The sequence below is a fragment of the Heptranchias perlo genome, unplaced genomic scaffold, assembly GCF_035084215.1.
Source record: "Heptranchias perlo isolate sHepPer1 unplaced genomic scaffold, sHepPer1.hap1 HAP1_SCAFFOLD_1631, whole genome shotgun sequence".
NCBI lineage: Eukaryota > Metazoa > Chordata > Chondrichthyes > Hexanchiformes > Hexanchidae > Heptranchias > Heptranchias perlo.
The window spans coordinates 801-28,310 of NW_027138894.1; the positions used below are offsets into that span (position 1 = coordinate 801).

The 27,510-nt window shown below is 44.4% G+C and overlaps 1 protein-coding gene across 1 annotated transcript; it reads right to left on the reverse strand.

Annotated features, from left to right (window-relative positions):
• On the reverse strand, window positions 1–27,510 carry LOC137309444 (protein C-mannosyl-transferase DPY19L1-like). The gene is made up of 8 exons (XM_067977646.1): window positions 27,422–27,510; window positions 16,327–16,382; window positions 11,106–11,130; window positions 9,035–9,154; window positions 7,601–7,775; window positions 5,061–5,160; window positions 1,507–1,632; window positions 1–399 (listed from the first exon to the last, which is right to left on the reverse strand). Exons 4-8 carry the CDS (start codon window positions 9,098–9,100, stop codon window positions 231–233), a joined length of 636 nt encoding a protein of 211 aa, XP_067833747.1. The 5' UTR covers window positions 9,101–9,154; window positions 11,106–11,130; window positions 16,327–16,382; window positions 27,422–27,510; the 3' UTR covers window positions 1–230.

Genomic DNA, 27,510 nt, shown 5'->3' on the forward strand with positions numbered 1-27,510 from the left:
TTTTACTCACAAAATCTTTATTCAAAATAATCACGTGCATAACTCCATAAAGACATGAAAATACTGTTTATAAAGAAACACTTACAAAGATCATATTCCGACATTTGTTTTCATCTTCATTCACACCTCCTGTTGCCATCTTCAAGCAATCTGGGATATTTCATCAGCACAGAAATGTTCAACCAGACTTGCACTCGAAATCCTCTGTTCATCCAAATTACCATGGACTTCTATGTCCAGCTGAGACTTCTCTTTATCTTGAAGACTTTGTAAACATCATTCTGAAACACAGGAGTGAAGTGAGGAGCAGGCGACTTGGAAAGAATGGAGCACAGGGGAGTTTTCCTTACATTTTGCAGATCTTCCACATCCCAAATCTCTGGCATGCTGCAACCAGGCCTGTAAAACAGAAATCAGTTAATCAACTCTGTAAACAAAGACTTGTGGAAATAATTTCCTTACCTCATTACTCAAAATAGTGTTCCTTTCATTTTAAATTGAAGTTGAGATTCAAAATTGGATCTAGTAATCAGTGTCATTAAACTGATTGGGTTAAAGAGCCATCAGTCAGGTACCACCTCCTATCGTTAACCTGAGTGTCTGTTTCTGACAGCGAATGCTGATGCAATCATCTTGCTACTTAGCTTGGAGGAGTTATTTCATTTTCACTGTGTGGGACTACTGGTTAACGACTGGATCGGGACGGGCACTAATTCAGCTCTCTCACATTACCATGTATTCCTCTAAACCAGTACCTACAGTTTTAATATCAGCAAACTGGGGTATTAGAATAAAAAAAAGCAGAAATAAACAGAAAGATGTTGAGGTTAATGGACTGGATTTCAGTCTAACCACCTCCCCATAACATTCAACGGCATAACCATCGCTGTATCCCCCACCATCAACATCCTGGGGGTCACCATTGGCCAGAAACTCAACGGGACCAGACACAATTACTGTGGCTACTGGAGCAGGTCAGAGGCTGGGTATACTGTGGCGAGTGGCTCACCTGTCTCCCCAAAGCCTCTCCGCCACCTACAAGGCACAAGTCAGGAGTGCGATAGGATACTCTCCACTTTCCTGGATGGGTGCAGCTCCAACACTCAAGAAGTTCAACACCATCCAGGACAAAAGCAGTCCACTTGATCAGCGGATCCATCAGCTTATATATAAACTCCCTCCACCACCGGCATACCGTGCCTGCAGTGTGTACACTGGTCCCAGAGGATAGTGCAATCTAATGCCTATCCTACAATATTTTTAAATAAAAGTTTAAATTAATCATGGAACAGAAATAAATGCTGTGGAATTACTTTTTTGTGTTGTGAGCAACAGAATAAACTACCAATGGCAGAAAAAGAACTGAGGTGTAATATCTCAGTGGTCTTATTTGCTCAAATTTAAAATTAAGGTGAATTAATGAGGAACAACTGCTTTATATAAAGAGGAAAAAGGAAATGATTATGATCAGAAATTACTTAGAAAAGCTTTAAATCATACATTTACCTTGTTTTTCTCAAACACCAGGAATCTTCAAAAATAAAATAGTCCACACCCAATCTGAGGAGACCATTCTTCACTTCCTCTGCTGACTTCCGACTGTACATGGCATACACATGCTTTGTTCTTTCCCTATTTGAGAACAAGCAGAGATTTTGATACATTTTCGAGTTTGAGCTTTGCATGGACTGGGCTGGGAGCGGAGTGAGGTGGGAACGGAATGACCAGTTATTAGCAGGGAAAAGACTGAATTAAAGGAATGAGATGTTAAAGTGGGGAAAAAAGGGAAAAGAAATAGCATAGAGTGTGGTAAATAAACAGCGAAAATTAGAAGCAACGGTGTCAAGGGGAGATATAGATTTAATAGCTCTAACGGTTGTGTTAACATTTTCCATTTTTAACTTGCTTCACCTACGCTTATAATACGAACTGCCTATGTAAACTGGTCATCCAGTAACTGCAAAATCTGGCCACAAAGCAGTGCTGTATTATCTTTTCTCCACAAATCGCACAAAATGCTTTCTGAAAAGTTTTCATCTGCCTGTTTTTTCCTCAGTAACTGAAATTTCTATTGTCCAAAATAAGGATTTAACCAAAATGATTTTTTAAAAAAATAGCATGATTAAATTTACTAATTGAATTGCTTTTTGTATTTTTAGTGACTTCATTAAAGTTTTTACTTGAAGACCTCAGCCTCTCCCAATAGCCTGGGCTTGGAATTGATAATTATGCTAGAGCTATGATGCTGTAACCTGTTATTTGGATTGTGCAGGCCGAGCATGTGCCATGTACCTAATTTCCAAAGGGTGCATCAGCACTGTTTAGTCAGATACACCGACGGAATATTTTTCTTCAATTTCTACTCAATTGTTCTTGAAAATTATTTGAAGAGAAGCTAGAGGACAAATTTCAAATGCTTCATTCAGGTAGGGCGAGCGAGAGAGAAAGTGGGGAGAGGGAGAGAGAGAGAGAGAGAGAGAGAGAAAGTGGGGAGAGGGAGAGAGAGAGAGAGAGAGAGAGAAAGTGGGGAGAGGGAGAGAGAGAGAGAGAGAGAGAGAAAGTGGGGAGAGGGAGAGAGAGAGAGAGAGAGAGAGAGAAAGTGGGGAGAGGGAGAGAGAGAGAGAGAGAGAGAGAGAAAGTGGGGAGAGGGAGAGAGAGAGAGAGAGAAAGTGGGGAGAGGGAGAGAGAGAGAGAAAGGGGGGAGAGGGAGAGAGAGAGAGAAAGGGGGGAGAGGGAGAGAGAGAGAGAAAGGGGGGAGAGGGAGAGAGAGAGAGAAAGGGGGGAGAGGGAGAGAGAGAGAGAGAGAGAGAGAGTGGGGAGAGGGAGAGAGAAAGTGGGGAGAGGGAGAGAGAGAGAGTGGGGAGAGGGAGAGAGAGAGAGAGTGGGGAGAGGGAGAGAGAGAGAGAGAGAGAGGGGAGAGGGAGAGAGAGAGAGAGAGAGAGAAAGTGGGGAAAGGGAGAGAGAGAGAAAGTGGGGAAAGGGAGAGAGAGAGAGAGAGAGAGAGAAAGTGGGGAGAGGGAGAGAGAGAGAGAGAAAGTGGGGAGAGGGAGAGAGAGAGAGAGAAAGTGGGGAGAGGGAGAGAGAGAGAGAAAGTGGGGAGAGGGAGAGAGAGAGAGAAAGTGGGGGGAGAGAGAGAGAGAGAGAGAGAGGAAGGCAAGAGAGGGGGAAGAGAGAGAGAAAAAAAAGGGGGAGCGTGCAGAGGAGAGCAGGCAGGAGAGAGTGTGACTGACAGACAGTGTGAAAAAAAGTGACTGCTGATTACATACCTGTTGTAGCTTTTGTTTTGTGATCTTTAAATGTCACAAATGCTGTAAGCTGTGTGAATGCCTTTCCTCATTCTAAAGTCAGTTCAATTTTCAAACAAAAGTCAAACATAGCCTTTTTGGAGGAAATGGATAAGGAAGAAGCATGGGGTGGAGGGGGGGTGGGCGGGGAGAGGGGTTGAGGGAAACAGGTTGAGGGTGAGGGACCTCTGGCCTCTCCTTACCTGCCCTTGGGAAATGGGGTAAGAGTAGATGGATGGTTAAGGTTGAGGTGAGTGATAGAGGGGCAAGGGGAGAAGATACAGCAGTTGAGTGGGTATTACAAAAGGGAAGAGGTAGAAGATAGGGGAGGCACGAGTAATTGAGGGAGGGAATGGTAAGGGAACCACTAAGGACCACATTTTCCCCACCAAATGCAGCTTGCAGCCACTAGTGACTCCTTTCTCTCCTACACCAGCTGGCACTCCCTTCCGAAAGAAAACAGGAAAAAAACAGAAGCGGGAAAGAGAGACAGACAGAAGCAGAAGGGGGAAGACAGTGAAACAGCAATAGTGCACACTTGCCGTCAATTTCTTCCATTATACGGTCCTACATCCACATTTATAATGGAAATGGTATATGTAAACTTGCCATGGTATTATGAATTGAAAATGGAGACTGAAGTATGTCTGTTCACCTGTAGACCAAACTTGATCTCGACTCCCCATCGGCGGTCAACCAGTAACATATTAAAAATCTTATATTTGCATGCACTTCTTATTTTTTTTTAAAATTCATTCTTGGGATATTTGGAATTCTCTACTCCAGAGGGCTGCGGATGCCGAGTCATTGAATATATTCAAGACTGAGATCAATAGATTTTTGGACTCTAGGGGAATCAATGGATATGGGGGATCAGGTGGGAAAGTGGAGTTGAGGCCAAAGATCAGCCATAATCTGAATGGCGGTGCAGACTCGAGGGGCCATATGGCCTACTCCTGCTCCTATTTCTTATGTTGGGATCTGGGTGTCACTGGCAAGGCCACTATTTATTGCCCATCCCTAGTTGCCCCTTGAGAAGGTAGCGGTGAGCTGCCTTCTTGAACCGCTGCAGTCTGTGTGGTGAAGGTTCTCCCACAGTGCTGTTAGGTCAGGAGTTCCAGGATTTTGACCCAGCGACGATGAAGAAACTGCGATATATTTCCAAGTCGGGATGGTGTGTGACTTGGAGGGGAACGTGCAGGTGGTGTTGTTCCCACGCACCTGCCGCCCTGGTCCTTCCAGGTGGTAGAGGTCGCGGGTTTGGGAGGTGCTGTTTGAAAGATCTTCCCATTGTCGCACTTTTGTATCAACCTTTTCTATTATAAATTCCTATGTCCAAGTAAACTGGTCACACTGTAATGACATCCTCCTGCCAGTGGTGGCAATGCAGGGGTCAGGTTTGCAACTCCTCAGCCTGTACTGCACAGAAATTCCCATGCTCCAACCAACTCTACTTCCCAAAGGCATGTAAGTTTTCAAGTTTAACAGTAAATAATATCTAAAATCAAAGTACTTACATAAAAATGAGAGAATGTGTAACTTTACAATGAATTATATCTGTGTGCCCTGGTCCAATTATCCCCACCCTCTAACTCTGCTACAGCTGAACACTGTACTTGGTCTCGACTCCCCGAGCTCAATGCCATGGGAATTGACTAGCAATACAAAATTAATTTCTAACCAGCTATTACACTCCTATGTATTACAATACATTGCCTAAAGTTATCACATTTTGATTGTGGTATAATAGTGAGAGAACAGCAAAAGACTACTAACCTCAGCCCTGCATCTTCATAGTGTGGGTGATTTACAATAGGCCGTCCTGTAGATAACTTGATGCTTGCCATTGTGGGCATAGCGCCAGCAAACACAGCATCTGCAATATGATTATAAAGCCTGTCACATGATTTTATTGCTCATTAACACTCCATTATATTATCGACCTTTAAAAGGTCATTATTTTTCTGTTTCGAAATATAATTAAACACACAACACAATAGGGTACATCTTTCTCTGCCCTGCTCCCAAATACAGGCGTAATGCCGAGGAAAAACAGGCATTAAATCATTTTTGTCTGAATAGGGTAACCCCTGAATTTTCTCTATGGCTTTTTTGCCGTCTGCACCACTTTAAATTCTAGACCAATGACACCAAATGGCCTGCTCCCTTCTCCTGACCACTCAACTACTCTGTCCCCACCTTGAATAAAAAAAGTCTTACAGTCACCCCTGCACCCTCACTCCCCCTGCACCCTCACTCCCCCTGCACCCACAGTCACCCCTGCACCCACAGTCCCCCCTGCACCCACAGTCCCCCCTGCACCCACAGTCCCCCCTGCACCCACAGTCCCCCCTGCACCCACAGTCCCCCCTGCACCCACAGTCCCCCCTGCACCCACAGTCCCCCCTGCACCCACAGTCCCCCCTGCACCCACAGTCCCCCCTGCACCCACAGTCCCCCCTGCACCCACAGTCCCCCCTGCACCCACAGTCCCCCCTGCACCCACAGTCCCCCCTGCACCCACAGTCCCCCCTGCACCCTCACTCCCCCCTGCACCCTCACTCCCCCCTGCACCCTCACTCCCCCTTGCACCCTCACTCCCCCTTGCACCCTCACTCCCCCTTGCACCCTCACTCCCCCTTGCACCCTCACTCCCCCTTGCACCCTCACTCCCCCTTGCACCCTCACTCCCCCTTGCACCCTCACTCCCCCTTGCACCCTCACTCCCCCTTGCACCCTCACTCCCCCTTGCACCCTCACTCCCCCTTGCACCCTCACTCCCCCTTGCACCCTCACTCCCCCTTGCACCCTCACTCCCCCTGCACCCTCACTCCCCCTGCACCCTCACTCCCCCTGCACCCTCACTCCCCCTGCACCCTCACTCCCCCTGCACCCACAGTCACCCCTGCACCCACAGTCCCCCCTGCACCCACAGTCCCCCCTGCACCCACAGTCCCCCCTGCACCCACAGTCCCCCCTGCACCCACAGTCCCCCCTGCACCCACAGTCCCCCCTGCACCCTCACTCCCCCCTGCACCCTCACTCCCCCCTGCACCCTCACTCCCCCCTGCACCCTCACTCCCCCTGCACCCTCACTCCCCCTGCACCCTCACTCCCCCTGCACCCTCACTCCCCTGCACCCTCACTCCCCCTGCACCCTCACTCCCCCTGCACCCTCACTCCCCCTGCACCCTCACTCCCCCTGCACATTCCGAATGCACAGTTATCGCTATAACAGACCACCAACAATGCTTCATTTAAAACAATGTACCTGTGGCTCCTCTCTAAGGTCCATCTCTTTTACCCACTACTCCAACAGCTGACAGTCGGGGCACCCTGACTCTTGCTTGGACTATTGCAGCCATCTTAACCTTATGAAGCAGCAAGAGCACAATCACAGGGGAAGACAATGGGAAGAGCAGAGAGAAGCAAATCAAAGTTTCAGCCAGGAAAGGACAGATTGCAGTTATCTCAAAAACAGCTGGAGCACCAAGTCCCCGAGCACAGGGCAGGGGAAAATCTCCCGTTATCTTGCACCGCTTTTTTTTTTTAAGTTTCTGGATTGAAGAAGGAAAAATTAGGTAAACCAGCCAAAACGATTCACAGATTGAGGGAGGAAAAAAACCACACCAAACAAACTTCCAATACAACTGCTTTTGTTGTGAGACCTCAATTTAAATCCAATCCAGACTGTTGGGAGACTCTCTTCTCTCTGCGTGCAGCATGAACCCTTATATGAAATGAATCTCAATTCAGCTCTTAGTAGACATGGGTCTATCACACACAAAACTGCCCCCAATTGGATACTATTGCAGCTGGTCCACAGAGAAAGTTGCGTGAGGTAAATGGAAATATCACAATGCAATAGATGCATTAAGGACAAAAGCAAAATACTGCAGATGCTGGAAATCTGAAATAGATGTGTTGAGGAACCTGTTTTGAGGTTATGGCTAAGACATACCATTACAATAGAGCAGTCAGAACTGTCTTCTGCAATTGGTTACATGATACGTATCCCTGACTGGGAGTGTCTGATTGGTACCTGAAATGGGAAATGTTTAATTCCCAGCATTAACATCCCTCATTTTACTGAGCGCAAAAACTCATCAAAAAGAAGCTGCAGTGCCAATCAGCCAGAATCTATGAATTAACTCCCCACAACAGATGACTGAAATACAGTACGCTCGTTTTGGGAGATTTAGGTAGAGCATTTTGAGTGCCTAAAGGATGTATAGCAAACTAGTTGTAGTCTACACAGTAGTTTATATTTTTAAAAGATTGTTAAACAAGAATTTCTTCACTTTTGTAACACTCACCCTTCTTGGTGTTTTCGTTAATCCATTCTAATAATTCCTCCTGAGGGAAGTTGCTGAACTCTCCAATGATGCTCCACTGCTCCTTCAGGTTTATTGCCCCCTGTACAGCCATTGCTGCCAGTATTACGCACACAATTATCTGGTGATGGGATTTATTTGTGATCCAGCTAAAAAGCTTCACAAAAGGGGGGCAGAAAAAAAAAAGCATTAAACAAACTTCCAATGCAACTACTTTTATTTTTTGGCTGAGTATGTGTGTAGAGGCAGAAGACGAAAGAGAATTTAAAGAGTTTTTGAAGAAAAAATGTATCCTGTACACAAACACCAACAACCAAGGGTTTTATTCAGAGCCAGTGGTTTAAAAGAGGTTGTTCTATTTCACACACCTATATAAAAGGACAAGCTTTACTATAGTATCTTCTGATATTTTCTGTATTATGGAAAATATGAGGAAAAGTGAGCAGCAAATTCTCAGAATTGCTGATAATTCTTTTTCAGAATTAAGCACACTCGACATTTTTATTCTGCCCTGTGTCTATCCCCATGCTTAAAGCTGCATCCACACCGACTGCACTGTTGGTGTGAAGCAGCTTGGCTTTGAACTGACACTGCACAGTGTAAATGCAGCCAGAATTCCAGCATCAGGACATAATGTGACACTGAATCTAAGCTGATGGAACCTCCTATAGGAGGCAGTGTCAGTCCACTTCACTTTGGGCTAAGTTCAGACCTAGACTCCCGACTTACACACCCGATTTGGCATCAGTACAAAGTGGTTTTGGCTTCACATCGCCGCTAAGCTTGTGGAAAGTGCATGCACCCCAAGAAAATTAGCTGGCTAACATTGATTTCAATTTAATGTCCTCATTTTCTACTGCACTGTCTCACTCCGCACCATAAAGGGGAGGACAAGGGTAGTGCTGGTTTAGGGTCTAATATCACTACCAATCACATCCAAGGTCACATCATAAGCATAAGGGTTAATTCTGTTATAACAAAATTCATAATTTTTACTATTGAATACAGTATTAGTGAATTTGTATTTCTTGAGTTTTTAATTCCAAACTGTACAAAATCTACCAGATTAAATACTACATGTTATTAAAAGCAAACAGCATTCATTCAGCCATGTGTTAAATATGGAGGTGACAACACGGAGGTGAAGAATGGCTGGAAATGGAAGCATGGTCAATGAACCTCTCCGGATCGAAACAACAGTAGGAAGCAGTGCCAAAACTGTCAGTGTAATGAAGAAAGTGATCAGGGAATGGGCCTGTATAGGATTAGAACTAAGTGCATCACACATGGTATCAAAAAGGTGGGATCTAACCTATTCCATTGCAACACCCCCAGTTCAGACATAGTATGTGGAGTTAAAATCAAAAGTTAAGGGCAAGGACAAGTACAGACAAACATTGATGAAGCTCATCTTACCTGTCTGGAACAAATTAGAGAAGCCATGATGCACATGTGAGGTGTGAGGAAAAGTTTGAGTCTCATGATGAGAACGGCCAGGACTACAAATGCTACCAACTGCAAAACATGATAGACCAGCTGCAGAGACAGAAACACAAATCGCATGCTGATGTTACGTACTTTCAATCCATAAGCAACAGGTACGATGATAATTTGTTCCGAGATTTCAAAATACCCACAAGCCCTCCAATACATCCGTTCTAGAGACTGAGGGCCTGAAATTCCAGGGTCACCGCTCCATGCTCGAAGTGTGATAGAGCGGGACCTCAGACCGCTGACTCAACAAAGATGTTGACCTCGTCCCTAATCCCTCGGACTGGTCATTTTAATATTGGCGATAGAGGTAGGGAGGTCAGATAGAAGATGCACCCACACCTACCCCCCACTTAAGATCGGCTTGTCGGAGGTAAAATGGAACAGAAACCCAGCGGATCTAGGTCCTGTGCTAAATTTTGGCAAAATCCCTCCAGAGGATTCGCCCATTTTATGCTCTCCCATCCCCAAGGAAATTTGGGCCCTAAATATACAGGACAAATTTTCTGTCAAGTCCTTAATTTATTCTCTGCTGTGAACTTTTATGCAATGGGAAATGGCAATAAGATGATCATCAGCTTCAGTGGAAACCCAACTACATCCCATTTAAACACAATGCAACATCTCCTTCTCAGTCAGGAGGATAAGATGGTTCGGATCACGGTCCCTCTTTGTCTGTTGTCAATGCTGACCTGTGACGGCCCAAGAAGTGACGGTTTGCAGGGAGCTGATCTAATTACAGTTATGGGCCACAATGGATCAGGGAAAAAACAAATGAGGTCCTATGGCACTGGTACAACATTAAATGTTCTTCAGATTTAAAAAACACAATGTATAACATTTCCTCACTATGTTTGACTCGCTTGTGTCCCAGTTAAAATAAGATACAAACGTGTGGCACGACTAACTTTAGTTAATTTCCTTCTCCATTTATACCATTGGTAAGGAGGAAGTGAAGAATTCCTCAATGTGGTACCATCAAATGGGTTTTAATGATTTATGAGGTTGGTGTATCTGTCTGTGCATGCATGTGAATGTGAGCGTATGTGGTAATAATTGTTTCTGTACAGCTGCATGCTGCAGATCACCGGGTTCTCTAAGGAAAGCAGACAGCACACTATCGTTTTATAAGCACCCTTAACCATTTGGGTGTGACAGTAGCATTAATTATCGAGCACTTGTACATGAGCAGTGTGTGTGGGCACCATTAATATGATGGTGCTAATCAGAGAACATGTGATCAATATGGTACCTACAAGGTGATCTGCACATCTGTAACCTCACTAGGCCCAGTGTCCTTGACAGCCTGACTCCCCATTAATGCCACAATTCCTGAGCTCAGATGAAGTCACAGGTTTCTGCTGGAAGAGTCTCTGTGATCACACGGACTGCAGCGGTTAAGACAGCAGCACACCACCATCTTCTCAAGGGCAATTAGGGATGGGCAATAAATGCTGGCCAATAAATGCTGGCCTTGCTAGAGACGCCCACATCCTATGAACAAATTTTAAAAAATGCTCCTGGGCTGCCCTCCCAGGTCATAGGGAGCATCCCATTTTGCCACGGCACACTCTACTTTCATCTCCATGGTCCACTCACTCAAAACCTTTCAAACTTGACACTGAGTAATCACTGAAAGCCTTTTTGCACTTCACAGTTGGAAGCAGCACATTTTCAGCAAGTATACTGATTAACTAGCCTGTTAATTGTTTGAAAGGGATGCTGTAACTGGGCCAAATCTTCTCTCGTTCCTGATGAAACTGATGCACAAAATCACCTCCAGCAAAACTGCTCTGAGCAGCCAATTTGATTGGTGCTGGTTAAAATCTACATAAAAATGGTTATTAGCACTAAAATATGTACAGGACAATGACCAGAGAATCAAGTTTTGAAAGTAGTGTTTTTGTAGTAATATGTAATAAACCCAAATGTCAAAATCAGACATGCAAAAATAATTTATAAAGTTTCATCCATTAAGCGTATAAAGGTGTTTTACCTCTCCACGGGTTGGACACCTTCTCCTAAACAAAACAGAATAGACATTTTAATTCCTAATTAACAGCCTTGTTTTTAAACTTAAGACAGACACGCAATGACTGAATCCATCAACAGACGGTGGGCTTCAACAGTCTTTTTCAACTTAAGTTTTCTAACGCACTATAGGGACAGTAGCGTAGATAGAGGTCCCAAATTTCCTTGGGTATTGGGCACACTCCCTGTAATGGCCAGGAGAGGGATGGAGGGGAGGGAGGGAGGAGATCAGGCAGGACTCAAAGGCCGGCTTTCCGCCTGAAGTTGCACCGAGAGGGATTCACGCCGGAATCCTTGGCGGCAATAAGTTCCGCCTATCAAGGTCACACCCATGACGTTATGGTGGAGGCAGGGCTGATGGAAAGGCATCTCCTGCCAGAATTCCAGCGGCTTTGTCTCATGAGTCCCCAATGATCTGGACACCAGAGAGATACTGATGTCCAGGTCCATGGAGGGGCGCAGTTAGGACCCAGTGGATCTTGGCCTGGGCATCCCAGAAAACTGTCGGCAGCATCATAGCAAATCTGTCTCTTACAACATGTTAAATCTTATTAGAGATGGATTCCAGCCTCAACAACTTTAGATTGGGAGAGACAGATAGCGCTAAAGAAATAGTACAGTATTAGGTAGTATCAGACTAAAAGAGAATATGAAAAGGTCTAAGATAGGTTTAGAGTGCATGTTTGTAAATGCACAAAGCATGGTAAATAAGGTTGGTGAGTTGCAGGCTGGGGAATGAATTGGGTCAAGTGGAGCAAGTGTCAGTAGGGGTACATTTAGGGATCATAGTATCATAAGGTTTAGATTAGTTATGGAAAAGGACAAGGAGCAATCTAGAGTAAAAATACTTAATTGGAGGAGAGCCAATTTCAGTGGGTTGAGAACGGATCTGGCCCGGGTAAATTGGAATCAAAGACTGGCAGGCAAACTGTAATCGAACAATGGGCAGCCTTTAAAGAGGAGATGGTTCGGGTACAGTCTAGCTACATTCCCACGAGGGGGAAAGGTAGGGCAATTAAAGCCAGAGCTCCCTGGATGACGAAAGAGAGAGAGAGTAAGATGAAGCAGAAAAAAGGGACGTATGACAGATCTCAGGTTGATAATACAAGTGAAAACCAGGCTGAATATAGAAAGTACAGAGGAGAAGGGAAAAAGGAAAGAAGAGGGGCAAAGGGAAAGTATGAGAATAGACTGGCAGTTAACATAAAAGGGAATCCAAAAGCCTTCCATAGGCATGTAAATAGTAAACAAGTAGTAAGAGGAGGGGTGGGGCCAATTCGGGACCAAAAAGGAGATCTACTCATGGAGGCAGAGGGTATGGCAGAGATGCTAAATGAGTACTTTGCATTGGTCTTTATCACAGAAACATAGAAAATAGGAGCAGGAGCAGGCCATTCGGCCCTTCGAGCCTGCTCCGCCATTCAATATGATCATGGCTGATCCTCAATACCATATTCCCGCTCTCTCCCCATACCCCTTGATGCCTTTTGTGTCTAGAAATCTATCTAGCTCCTTCTTAAATATATTCAGTGACTTGGCCTCCACAGCCTTCTGTGGTAGAGAATTCCACAGGTTCACCACCCTCTGAGTGTAGAAATTTCTCCTCATCTCAGTCCTAAATGTCCTAACTCATATCCTGAGACTGTGACCCCTCGTTCTGGACCCCCCCCAGCCAAGGGAAACATCCTCCCTGCATCCAGTCTGTCTAGCCCTGTCGGAATTTTTTATGTTTCAATGAGATCCCCTCTCATTCTTCTAAACTCAAGTGAATACAGGCCGAGTCGACCCAATCTCTCCTCATACGACCCAGGAATCAGTCTGGTGAACCTTCGCTGCACTCCCTCTATGGCAAGTATATCCTTTCTTAGGTAAGGAGACCAAAACTGCACACAATACTCCAGGTGCGGTCTCACCAAGGCCCTGTATAACTGCAGTAAGACATCCTTGCTCCTGTACTCAAATCCTCTTGCAATGAAGGCCAACATACCATTTGCCTTCCTAACTGTTTGCTGCACCTGCATGTTTGCTTTCAGTAGACTGGTGTACAAAGACACCCAGGTCCCTTTGTACATCAACATTCCCCAATCTATCACCATTTCTGTTTTTCTTTCCGAAGTGGATAACTTCACATTTATCCACATTATACAGCATCTGCTGTGTATTTTCCCCACTCACTCAACTTGTTTAAATCGCCTTGAAGCCTCTTTGCATCCTCCTCACAACTCAATCCCACCTAGTTTTGTGTTGTCAGCAAACTTGGAAATATTACATTTGGTTCCCTTATTCTAATCATTGATATATATTGTGAATAGCTGGGGCCAAAGCACTGATCCCTGCGGTACCCCACTAGTCACTGCCTGCCATTTATTCCTACTCTGTTTCCTGTCAGTTAACCAATTTTCAATTCATGCCAGTATATTACCCCCAATCCTATGTGCTTTAATTTTGCACACTAACCTCTTATGTGGGACTTTATCAAAGGCTAAATAAACCACATCCACTGGTTTTTCCTTATCTATTCTACCAGTTACATCCTCAAAAAACTCCAGTAGGTTTGTCAAACATGATTTCCCTTTCATAAATCAATGCTGATTTTGTCTAAAATTTTCTAACTGTCCTGTTATCACATCCTTTATAATAGAATCTAGCATTTTCCCTACTACTGATGTTAGGCTAACCGGTCTGTAGTTCCCTGTTTTCTCTCTCCCTCCTTTTCTAAATAGTGGGGTTATATTTTCCACCCTCCAATCTGCAAAAACTGTTCCATAATCTATAGAATTTTGGAAGTTGACAACTAATGCATCCACTATTTCCATGGCTACCTCTTTTGGTACTCTGGGATGCAGATTATCAGGTCCTGGGGAAAGATTGGCTTTCAGTCCCATTAATTTCTCCAGCACTTTTTTTTTTACTAATACTAATTTCCTCCTTCTCACTAGTCCCTTGGTTCCCTAGCATTTTTGCGAAGTTATTTGTGTCCTCTTCCATGAAGACAGAACCAAAGTATTTGTTTAATTGCTCTGCCATTTCCTTGTTCCCCATTATAAATTCTCCCATTTCTGACTGTAAGGGACATACATTTGTCTTCACTAATCTTTTTCTTTTTACATACTTGTAGAAGCTTCTACAGTCCACTTTTATGTTCCTTGCAAGTTTACTCTCATACTCTCTTTTCCCCTCTGAATCCATCTCTTGATCCTTTTTTGCTGAATTCTAAACTGCTCCCAATCCTCAGGCTTGCTACTTTTTCTGGCAACTTTATATGACTCCTCTTTGGATCTAATACTATCCTTAATTTCTGCCCCTTTTATTCCAGGGGCTTCAATTTTGCTGACAAGCCTATTATGTGGCACTTAACCAAACGACCTTTGAAGGTCCATATACACCAACTGCATTGTCCTCATCAACCCTCCCTGTTACTTCATCAAAAAAGATGGCTGCCAAAGTCACAGTAGAAGAGCTGAAGGAAGTAAGGGTGGAAATTGCAGAGGTGCTGGCCATAATCTTCCAATCCTCCTTGGATATGGGGGTGGTGCCGGAGGACTGGAGAATTGCAAATTTTACCCCTTGTTCAAAAAAGGGTGCAAAGATAAAACCAGCAACTACAGGTTGGTCAGTTTAATCTCAGTGGTGGGGACGCTTTTAGAAACGCTAATCTGGGACAAAATTAAGTCACTTGGACAAGTGTGGATTAATAAAGGAAAGCCAGCATGGATTTGTTAAAGGCAAATCGTGTTTAACTAACTTGATTGAGTTTTTTGATGAGGTAACAGGGAGGGTTGATGAGGACAATGCAGTTGATCTTTATCAAACGGCGTTTGCTGACAAGCCTATTATGTGGCACTTTATCAAACGGTGTTTGATAAAGTGCCACATAATAGGCTTGTCAGCAAAATTGAAGCCCATGGAATAAAAGGGGCAGTGGCAGCATGGATACAAAATTGGCTAAGTGACAGGAAACAGAGAGTAGTGGTGAACGGTTGTTTATCGGACTGAAGGAAGGTATACAGTGGTTTCCCCAGGGGTCGGTACTAGGATCACTGCTTTTTTTCGATATATATTAATGACTTGGACTTGGGTGTACAGGGCACAATTTCAAAATTTGCAGAGGACATAAAACTTGGAAGGGTAGTAAACAGAGAGGAGGATAGTGATAGACTTCAAGAAGACATAAACAGGCTGGCGGAATGGGCAGACACATGGCAGATTACACTTAACTCAGGAAAGTGCGAAGTGATACATTTTGGCAGGAAGAATGAGGAGAGACAATATAAAATAAATGGTACAATTCTAAAGGGGGTGCAGGAACAGAGAGACCTGGGGGTGTATGTGCACAAATCTTTGAAGATGGCAGGGCAGGTTAAGAAAGCGGTCTAAAAAAAAAGCATACAGGATCCTGGGCTTTATAAATAGAGGCATAGAGTACAAAAGCAAGGTAGTTATGTTGAATCTTTATAAAACACTGGTTCGGCCACAACAGGAGGATTATGTCTAATTCTGGGCACCGCATTTTAGGAAGGATGTGAAGGCCTTCGAGAGGGTGGAGAAAAGATTAATTAGAATGGTTCTAGGGATGAGGGACTTCAATTACGTGGATAGACTGGAGAAGCTGGGGTTGTTCTCCTTAGGGTAGAGAAGGGTAAGAGGAGATTTGACAGAAGTGTTCTAAATCATGAAGGGTTTAAATAAAGTAAATAAAGAGAAACTGTTCCCAGTGGCGGAAAGGTCGAGAACCAGAGGACACAGATTTAAGGTGACTGGCAAAAGAACCAAAGGCAACATGTGGAAAAACTTTTTTACACAGCGAGTAGTTATGATCTGGAATGTGCTGTCTGAAAGGGTGGTGGAAGCAGATTCAATCGTGGCTTTCAAAAAGGAATTGGATAAATACTTCAAGGGAAAAAATTTACAGGGCTACGGGGAAAGAGCAGGGGAATGGGACTAACTGGATTGCTCTTACAAAGAGCCGCATGGGCTTGATGAGCCGAATGGCCTCCTTCTGTGCTGTAACCATTCTATGATTCTATAATTCTAGATCATAACCACCGCTCCCATTTTCCAGGACAGCAGGTGCTGGTAATGGTTCTGCTCTTATTATTTACATCTCTGGACCCATCTTTTGTTTCTGTGGTAAAAGCTTAATTTGTTGCATTTCAAAGCCACACTGTCACAATCAGGACACTTACTCCTCTATGCTTTCTGGAATTTCTCCTTTTAAGATACAGAGCAGTTCCTTCAAAGTCTGTAAATAAAAAAATTAAACGATTACCATTTAAAATTTTCAGAAGTTCATCAAAGATTTGGCACTTCAAAAGAAAAGAGAACTGAATGATTAGGAAAGTATACACAGCTGAGTAAAACAGAGTTTAGCAATAAAAAGGTGCAAATTCCTGTTTGGTAAACCTCAACATTCTTGGGTTGGGGTGGCGGGGGGAAACCCAGATTGCAGGCTGACTCAGCTGCACACAAATTAATATATCCAGAGGTGGAAAATCAACCGGGGTGGGGATGGAGGTCATTCCAGTGTAAGTGCAGAGATATGTCCAACCAGGACCTCTGCGACTGACCCCAAACTTCGCCTCCCCCAACCCCCAAAGAAGTTAGTGCCTTCAGTAGCCCCCTTTGTAAAGGGGACATAATTAAATAATTACAAGAAAAACAGCACTTTGTTTCTTTGGCACCCCAAGTCATGATCCCAGCCTGGACCCCCAGGTGGGGCCCACTTCTGTCTGTTGATGGGGCGGTATGTACAAGCACCAATTCTAAGCTGGGTCCCTCTGGAAAACCCCTGACGTTGGGAGTCTCTATCCTGGTCCTGCCCCCTCTCACGGCACTAGCCTTGTAAGCGGCACGTGGTGCCTGCACCCCTAACTAGCTCAGGACCCGCAGCATCCAGATCCCAGCCTATATTCCAACCTTTCTGACACACTCCCATCAAAGCTACATTATCAACACCCTGGGAGTACCATCGATATCCTCCACCATTATTTAGATTCCAGTACATTTCAATTTTAATAAATAAGTATTTGATCTCCCAGGGTGTTGCTCGTTCATAAAAATATGAATCATAATTTTAAATTAAACATTATAAAATAAGCCATGCTATTAATAAGTCATAGAACCATGGAAATTACAGCTTGAGGCCATTCAGTTCATTGTGACTGTATCCATGCTAGTTTTTCAAATGGAGCTATCTGCCCGAATCTCATCTCTTTGCCTGCTCCTTGTATCATTTTATATTTTTCTCCATCAAGCGCTTTTCTAATTTCAGTTAAAATTATATTATAGTCTCTTTACCTCAACAGCCACTTCTGGTAAAGCATTCCACGTTCTAATAGAGTGCACTACTACTGAGCCAAGGTGTCAGAAGGTTGTGGGTTCAAGCCCCACTCCAGAGCACAAAATCTAGACTGACACTCCCAGTGGAGTACTGAGGGAGTGCTGCACAGTCGGAGGTGCCGTCTTTCGGGTGAGATGTTAAACCGAGGACCCATCTGCCCTCTTACGTGGGTGTAAAAGATCCCACAGCACTATTTGAACAACAGCTGGGGAGTTCTACTGGCCAACATTTTATCCATTAAGCAACATCACCAAAACTGATTATCTGCTAATGTTTGTGGGAGCTTGCTGTGCTTCCCTCATTATAACAGTGACTACACTTCAAAAGTACTTAATTGGCTGTGAAGCACTTTGAGACGCCCTGAGGTCATGAAAGACACTGTATAAATGCCATTTCTTCTAATAGGCTATGTGTGAAAAAATTATTCTAACTCCTCCCTTCATTCTTCTCGTGATAACCTTTAGTCTGTGCCAAGTTAGTGATAGTAATCTTTGACTGTTTACCTCTCAGAATTTTGAAAACTATAAGATTAAATACTTGAAGGGAAAAAATTTACAGGGTTATGGGGAACGAGCAGGGGAATGGGACTACATACGAATTAAGAGAAGTAGGCCATTCGGCCCCTCGAGCCTGCTCTGCCATTTGATAAGATCATGGCTGATCTGATTGTGACCTCAATCCTACTTTCCCATCTACCTACTATAACCTTTGACTCCCTTGTTAATCAGGAATCTATCTAAATCAGCCTTAAAAATATTCAATGACCCTGCCTCCACTGCTCTCTGGGGAAGGGAGTTCCACAGACTCACGACCCACAGAGAAAAAATTTCTCCTCATCTCAGTCTTAAATGGGAGATCCCTTATTTTTAAACTGTGGCCCTTAGCTCTGGTCTCTCCCAGAAGGGGAAACATCCTCTCAGCATCTACCCCTTCAAGTCCCCTCAGGATCTTATATGTTTCAATAAGATCACCTCTCATTCTTCTAAACTCCAGTGTATACAGGCCCAACTTGTCCAACCTTTCCTCATAAGATAACCCCTCATCCCAGGAATCAACAGAGTGAACCTTCTTTGAACCGCCTCTAAAGCAATTACGTCTTTTCTTAAATAAGGAGACCAAAACTGCACACAGCATTCTAGATGTGGTCTCACCAAGGCCCTGTACAACTGTAGCAAAACATCTATTTTGCTACTTTCGAAGAGCCGGCACGGGCATGATAGGCATCCCCGTAACCTTCTGTGTTCCAGTGAAAAAAAACTCAATTTTTCACACCTTTCTTCATACCTATCAGCTCTCATTCCTGGTGTTCTAGTGAATCACTGCAAGGATCCAATACACTTCCTCCAAGTGGATTCCTGGAATTGCACACAATACTCTAACTATGGCCCAAGTAATGTCTTGTACAAATGCCACATTATTTCCCTGCTTTTATATCCATTGCCATTATGTATAAAACCCATAATTCCTTTTTGTTCTTTTTCTGACCTATACTCCCATCTAGATATCGGAGTCCCAGCTTTCTCTGTTGCTCCGCTCTGCGTTAAGGGCCGTACCATTTAGAATATACATCGGTTCACTATTAATTTTTGCATTTCTCTGCATCTGCCCACTCTGCTAACCTGGCCACATCCTCCTCAGTCTCCAGCAAACTTCAATGTCATTCCTCTTGTGCCTACATCCAAATAATTTATGTAAAGTGCAAACTAAAGAGCACAGACCTCTGGGGCACACCAATACCCACATCCTGCCAATCTGAAGAACATCCATTTGCTCTGACTCCTTTCTGTCCCCTAGCCATTTTTCTATCCATGCTGCCCCATTCCCTTTTACATCATGTGTCTTAACTCTCATAACAAGTCTCTTATGTAGCACCTTATTAAACATCTCCTCAAAGCCCACACATGAGCATTCCCTTTATTCAATTAACTTGACCATTACAAATCCGTAATACTGTTGCTGATTAGCTCATGCTGTCCTTATCGTTTTCTAACTTCATCCTGTACTAGAAGGCTGCTTCTTCTGTGCTTTGCACCCTGTGAACGTTTATTCCCCGGATCCACAGTACAGGGAGAAAGGGCAGAGAACCGTGACACCAGGTTACCACTCCCGGGATTGCCAGAGCTTCCAAAGTGGGACAGATTTCCTGCACCTGCAATAGGTGCGAGCTAAGGGCTGTCATGGCGATAAGGAGGGCACTATTGACACATCGGTCACGGAGCCTTTGGGGCAAGGCTTGATTATAGGAACATAGGAGAAGGCCATTTAGCCCCTCGAGCTTGTACCGCCATTCAGTGAGATCATGGCTGATCTGTGACCTAACTCTATATACCAGCCGTAGCCCCATATCCTTTAATACCATTGGTTAACAAAAATCTATCTCAGATTTAAAATTATGAATTGAGCTATCAACTGGCATCTGCAGAAGAGAGTTCCAACTTTCTACCACCCGTTATAACTGTGCTACACTTTCTATAAGAGTTATGAACTTTGCCAAACAAGTGAGATGGGATTCTGACTCTTTGGTTTTCTAGCTCTCACTGCTTTTATAGAGATCAACCGTAATCAAAATACATGAGCGCCCGATGTTTTTGATCTTTACTGACTTATTTCTGAAAAATTATCAGCGCTTTCCCTTTCATGGTAATTTTTTTTGATTTTCATCTGAAATTTTTAATAGGATATTTTTAAAAATCTGATAAAAACACATTTGTTCTACTCATGAACTGGAATTACTGCATCCAGTAAAAATGACTTGCGCTTCAGCCATTGGTGTGTGCTATTGTATTTTCTATTCAGCCAATGGTTTTCAATATTAGTTGTGTCATTCAGCTAATCGCATGCTTTGGCTGCTTTGAGAATCCAACAATCAGTTGTATGCTTAATAGAAGTGGACTGTGACGTGAGGAGTCATTTTCTGAAGGTATTAAGGGCTGCAGCAGAGTGCTGAGGGAAACCCTCCTGTTAACCCTTCTTGTTGGGTAGACACAGGCTGAGCAAACCTGTGAGTGCGCTGAGTATCTGTTACCCACTCAACAGTGGCCCAAAGTTTGTGCTTTGTCTCAGAATGAAGGTGAAGGAGAACCAGATCCAAGAAGGGACCATGGAATTATCAAATAAATATTAAGTATTAAATTCCCATTTTGTTGTGTTATTTACATTTTATATTTCAAATTGTTTTTGTGCAAAAAGCACGACTTTGAATTATCAGGGGTGGACTGTGATTACCACCTCTCACTTGCAAACAAAGGGCTTCGAATACCCTTTTTAAAAAAACTTCTAACAATCAGACTTCAATAAAACTGCCATTTATTTTTTTTTCCTCTGATTTCTGGGAAATGCTGGTTTTAGTTTTCTCGTCATTTTTGAAAAGTCAAAAATGCTCAACAAAAAAATTCCTGAACGATTTTTTTTGAGCAATAAAAACCAGAAATGCAGAGCTCTAATAATGTTTGTGAAAAATACATCTGATGAGATGATGTCACTGCTCAACCCTACACTACAACACAACAGCAACCAATCATTTTAGGGTCTGTGCTCCTTCAGCAGACATTCCTTTTCTATCATTCTTCAGGATATGAGCATCGCTGGCAAGGCCAGCATTTATTGCCCATGCCTAGTTGCCCTTGAAAAAGTGGTGGTGGTGGGCTGCCTTCTTGAATCACTGCAGCCATGGTGCGCTGGTGGTGGATGGGCTGATCAAATGGACTGCTTTGTCCTAGATGGCGTTGAGCTACTCGAGTGCTGATGCAGCTGCACCCATCCAGGCAAGTGGAGAGTATTCCATCACACTCCTGACGTGGCTTGTAGGTGTTAGAGTGGCTTTGGGGAATCAGGAGATGAGCCACTCACCACAGAATAACCAGCCTCTGACCTACTCTAGTAGCCACGGCATTTATGTGGCTGTTCCAGTTGAGTTTCTGGTCAATGGTGACCCCAAAGATGTTGACGGTGGGGGAATTCAGTGATGGTAATGCCATTGAATGTCAAGGGGAGGTGGTTAGGCTCTCCCTTTTTGGAGATGGTCATTGCCTGGCACGTGCAGGTAAGTGCATTATGCATGGAATGAAAAAAGGACATTTGGTGCGTCACGGATTACACACAATCTTCCCTGAGCCACGATGGTCTTGGTCTTGATGTTTCTCCATTTTTCAAAGGAATACATTTCCTTTCCACATCCCTTAAAATGGTTTTACATACTCCATTTTTCTTCCAGTTTCTAGTTCCACTTTCTGCTTAATCTTTTCTAAAACTCTAATAGAACCAAAGTTTGGGCTGCTAAAATCTTGCACAACTGTATTATTTTCGGTCTCTGTTCAACCCTCAGTAATTGGTGAAATCCTGTCAAGATTTGTGGCCCATGCATACGGGGTTGCGCTAGTAGTGTGCCCCCTCACCAAATGTATTTGGTCTACTTGTAAATTACAGTAGGGGCGGTTCTGTGATCCAATGGGGAGTAGAGATCAGAGAGAGTCCCTCTCAGGAAATAGTGGGTGCGCATCACGTGAGCTTCCATCCATTAAAATCAATAGATCAAAAGTCAATTTTCCCAGTGGGTGATCAGACCTGTGGAACAGGACTCCAGAGAAGGTAAGTTACAACTGACTCTTTACAGTCCTTCAGGAAGGCAGTAGATGGACTTTTGGAAAAAGAAGTCATCACAGAACACAGAAGGTAGGATTAAATCATTCTGGATCATGATTAATGGGTTTAGGTCCTCCTGGGAATTGCCTAAACGTCCATGAGGCACCAGAAAGAAAGTTTTGACAGAAGGTTCCCGAATTGGCTCGATCTCTGTGCTCCTTACCTCTCCAAAAAGGCAGGGGCTGGTGTATGAGGGTGGAATCAGGCAAAGGATGGGGCGAGCATGTATGGGTCTGATGGCCGTATCTTGTTCCAGATACATGAACACAAACATCATCCCCTAATCCTTCAGCCATATCAGAATGAAAGAAGTTTTAAGGATGAGAATTTGGTGAGATTATTCCGTGTTAAGAGGTGACAAAAAGCTTTACCAAATATTTCCTTCCCTAATTGCAAATGTATAAGCAAGTCTGGATCTGGAAGTGGGGCAAGGGAACAATCTCTCTCGCTCCCCTTACCACTTACAGAGTACATAATGACGAGATCTGACAGCACAGTATGTTATAATTGAACAACAAGAGCTATATTCAGAGTTCACAATCACAGAAGTGGCCATAACATAGACTACGGCGAAATATCGACTTGCTTCCTGCTATGCATATTTTGATTGCTGCACTGGATTTTAGCTTAGTTTTCAATTATCTAAGTATTAAAAAAAGTCACATTTGAGCCATTATTGGCCAACATTAACCATCAAAACATTCCAAATACTAGTGTTGCTTTCCAAATACTAGTAATCTTATTGGCCAACAGTAATCATGTGACTGCTCTATGAGTATCACATTGTAGCAATCTCATTGGCAAATAGCAATGACTTCAATGTTCTGTTTGTTGTGAGTTTGATTGACAGGCTTTAGACCGATGTGTGTAAAGGGACACCAAATGACAGGGGTTTGGCAGCTATCAATTTATACAATAAATCGAGCCATCTTCCTCCCAACCATAATTCTAGGGTCCTGCTTCAACATACTGTGCTGCAGGAGCCTCTCACCACCTCTCTTGCCTGCCCATACCCCACTTGCTAGGAAAGCTTTCCACAGGTGAGCGAGCTCCCTGAGCCATTACAGGCAGCACCTATCACTTCTTCCCACTGGCCTTTTCTGTTGTGCCATTCAACCAGAAGCAAGCTGGCCTCGGGCTGATGGCAGAGTTGTTGATGCTGAAAGTTAAGACAGATTGTGCCTCGTGCAGCAGAAACAAGGGAAACAGAGGGAGCATGACAGTACAGGGAGAGCACAGACAAAAGAAGAGTGCAGATAGACACGGTGACAAGCTAGGGCAAACAGCTGGAGTAAGGCTTAACACAGGGAAAGGTGGACAACTTGGCATCAGTAAATGAAAAAAAGAACATGGACAACTGCTTTTCTAAAGAGCATTTAGATGATGAATGGGAATACATTTATAAACTCACTTACATGGTTACCAAATGTAAATGAATCTCAATGGCAATTTAAAATCCCACACTGGATTATGATATCTTGCATCAAATGCACAAATTTAACACTTGAAATATAAGCAATAGCTGGCAAAGCTGTGGATAAACAGGTATGTACATTGCATGACAGGGCTTAGAGGGTTCAATTACAAGGACAGGTTGCATAGGCTAGGCTTGTACTCCCTAGAGTATAGAAATATATATTAAGGGGTGATAAGGGTACGGTAGCATAGTGGTTATGTTACTGGACTAGTAATCCAGAGGCCTGGACTAAAATCCGGAGTCATAAGTTCAAATCCCGCCACGGCAGCTGGCGAATTAAATTCAATTAATTAAATAAAAATCTGGAATTAAAATACTAGTATCAGTAATGGTGGCCATGAAAACTACCGGATTGTCGTAAAATCCCATCTGGTTTCCTTTAGGGAAGGAAACCTGCAGTCCTTACCTGGTCTGGCCTATATGTGACTCCAGACCCACAGCAATGTGGTTGATTCTTAATTGCCCTCTGAAATGGCCTAGCAAGCCACTCAGTTGTAAAATCTCGCAACGAAAAGTCATAAGAATAAAACCGGACGGACCACTAGGCACCGGACACGACAACGGCAAACCAAGCCCAGTCGACCCTGCAAAGTTCTCCTCACTAACATCTGGGGACTTGTGCCAAAATTGGGAGAGCTGTCCCACAGACTAGTCAAGCGACAGCCTGGCATAGCCATACTCACAGAATCATACCTTTCAGCCAACATTCCAGACTCTTCCATCACCATCCCTGGGTTTGTCCTGTCCCACCGGCAGGACAGACCCACCAGAAATGGCGGTACAGTGATATACAGTCAGGAGGGAGTGGCCCTGGGAGTCCTTAACATTGCCTCTGGACCTCATGAAATCTCATGGCATCAGGTCAAACATGGGCAAGGAAACCTCCTGCTGATTACCACCTACCGCCCTCCCTCAGCTGATGAATCAGTCCTCCTCCATGTTGAGCACCACTTGGAGGAAGCACTGAGGGTAGTAAGGGCACAGAATGTACTCTGGGTGGGGGACTTCAATATCCATCACCAAGAGTGGCTCGGTAGCACCACTGCTGGCCGAATCCTGAAGGACATAGCTGCCAGACTGGGCCTGCGGCAGGTGGTGAGTGAACTAACACTAGGGAAAAACCTACTTGACCTCGTCCTCACCAATCTACCTGTCGCAAATGCATCTGTCCATGACAGTATTGGTAGGAGTGACCACAGCACAGTTCTCGTGGAGATAAAGTCCCGTCTTCGCATTGAGGACACCATCCAACGTGTTGTGTGGCACTACCGCCGTGCTAAATGGGATAGATTCAGAATGGATCTAGCAGCTCAAAACTGGGCATCCATGAGGCACTGTGGGCCATCAGCAGCAGCAGAATTGTATTCCAGCACAATCTGTAACCTCATGGCCCGGCATATTCCTCACTCTACCATTACCAACAAGCCAGGGGATCAATCCTGGTTCAATGAGGAGTGTAGAAGAGCTTGCCAGGAGCAGCACCAGGCGTACCTAAAAATGAGGTGCCAACCTGGTGAAGCTACAACTCAGGACTACATGCATGCTAAACAGCGGAAGCAGCATGCTATAGACAGAGCTAAGCGATTCCACAACCAACGGATCAGATCAAAGCTGTGCAGTCCTGCCACATCCAGTCGTGAATGGTGGTGGGCAATTAAACAACTAACGGGAGGAGGAGGCTCTGCAAACAACCCCATCCTCAATGATGGCGGAGTCCAGCATGTGAGTGCAAAAGACAAGGCTGAAGCGTTTGCAACCATCTTCATTCAGAAGTGCCGAGTGGATGATCCATCTCGGCCTCCTCCCGATATCCCCACCATCACAGAAGCCAGTCTTCAGCCAACGTGATATCAAGAAACGGCTGAGTGCACTGGATACAGCAAAGGCTATGGGCCCCGACCACATCCCAGCCGTAGTGCTGAAGACTTGTGCTCCAGAACTAGCTGCGCTTCTAGCCAAGCTGTTCCAGTACAGTTACAACACTGGCATCTACCCAACAATGTGGAAAATTGCCCAGGTATGTCCTGTCCACAAAAAGCAGGACAAATCCAATCCGGCCAATTACCGCCCCATCAGCCTACTCTCAATCATCAGCAAAGTGATGGAAGGTGTCGTCGACAGTGCTATCAAGTGGCACTTACTCACCAGAAATGGGGATGTTCGCCAATGATTGCACAGTGTTCAGTTCCATTCGCAACCCCTCAAATAATGAAGCAGTCCGAGCCCGCATGCAGCAAGACCTGGACAACATCCAGGCTCGGGCTCATAAGTGGCAAGTAACATTCGCGCCAGATAAGTGCCAGGCAATGACCATCTCCAACAAGAGAGTCTAACCACCTCTCCTTGACATTCAACGGCATTACCATCGCCGAATCCCCCACCATCAACATCCTGGGGGTCACCATTGACCAGAAACTTAACTGGACCAGCCATATAAATACTGTGGCTACAAGAGCAGGTCAGAGGCTGGGTATTCTGTGGCGAGTGACTCACCTCCTGACTCCCCAAAGCCTTTCCACCATCTACAAGGCACAAGTCAGGAGTGTGATGGAATACTCTCCACTTGCCTGGATGAGTGCAGCTCCAACAACACTCAAGCTCGACACCATCCAGGACAAAGCAGCCCGCTTGATTGGCACCCCATCCACCACCCTAAACATTCACTCCCTTCACCACCGGCGCACAGTGGCTGCAGTGTGTACCATCCACAGGATGCACTGCAGCAATTCACCAAGGCTTCTTCGACAGCACCTCCAAAACCCGCGACCTCTACCACCTAGAAGGACAAGAGCAGCAGGCACATGGGAACAACACCACCTGCACGTTCCCCTCCAAGTCACACACCATCCCGACTTGGAAATATATCGCCGTTCCTTCATTGTCTCTGGGTCAAAATCCTGGAACTCCCTTCTTAACAGCACTGTGGGAGAACCGTCACCACACGGACTGCAGCAGTTCAAGAAGGCGGCTCACCACCACCTTCCCAAGGGCAATTAGGGATGGGAAATAAATACCGGCCTCGCTAGCGACGCCCACATCCCATGAACGAATAAAAAAAATGATTCAGGTGTTTAAAGGGTTTGATTGGGTAGATGTGGAGAAACTATTTCCTTTGGTGGGGGAGATCAAGAGTGAGGGGACATAATCTTAAAATTAGAACTAGGCCATTCAGGAGGAAAATCAGGAAGCACTTTTTCCACACAAAGGGTAGTAGAAATCTGGAACTCTCTTCCCCCAAAAGGCTGTGGATGCTGGGGGTCAATTGGAGCTTTAAAGACTAAGATCGATAGATTTTTGTTCGGCAAGGGTATCGGAGGATATAGAGAAAAGGCGGGTAAATGGAGTGAAGTGCAGATCAGCATAGATCTAATTGAATGGCGGAGCAAGCCCGAGGGGCTGAATGGCCTCCTCCTGTTCCTATGAAGTCTGCTTGTATCTTTATATCTACCCCTTCTGAGAACTGAGTCAAAGTTGAGTCTGCATTTTGGGTGCATTCTCCGACATGCATTGAACTAAACTTCCTTGCTTTTCCTCTGCGCTACATATCAGTAAAGCCATGAAGATCAAAAGATCGTATGAAATCATAAAATCTGAGAAAATAATAATGAAATGCAATTTTAACTCTTCCTGAAGAGATTATCTCCCACTACGTCAGAATCTGATAAACAATATTACTCACGTGGATCACTACCCCATCAATTAATCTAAAGAAAAACCCAAGAAATAATTACACAAAATTAAATGTTCTTACCCCTCTTTCTATCAGATACTGATTCCCTTGTCCCAACCCAACTGTCACAGAAATTGAACCTGGTCAGTGTACCTCTATTCGAGTTTTGCAGAATCGGTCAGGCAATCTTAGGTTGTGAGTACAATAAACGTCTTGTACGGTGGAGGGTGAGTATTGATCTC

Bases quoted from the DNA above. Each gene is read 5' to 3' on its own strand.
- LOC137309444 (XM_067977646.1), bottom strand. From the start codon at position 9,100: ATGAGACTCAAACTTTTCCTCACACCTCACATGTGCATCATGGCTTCT. The intron at 1,633-5,060 runs GTTAGTAGTCTT...GTTCTCAAATAG, and splicing joins TATGAAGATGCAGGGCTGAG to GGAAAGAACAAAGCATGTGT. The intron at 400-1,506 runs GTAAATGTATGA...TCTGTTTTACAG, and splicing joins TGGTGTTTGAGAAAAACAAG to GCCTGGTTGCAGCATGCCAG.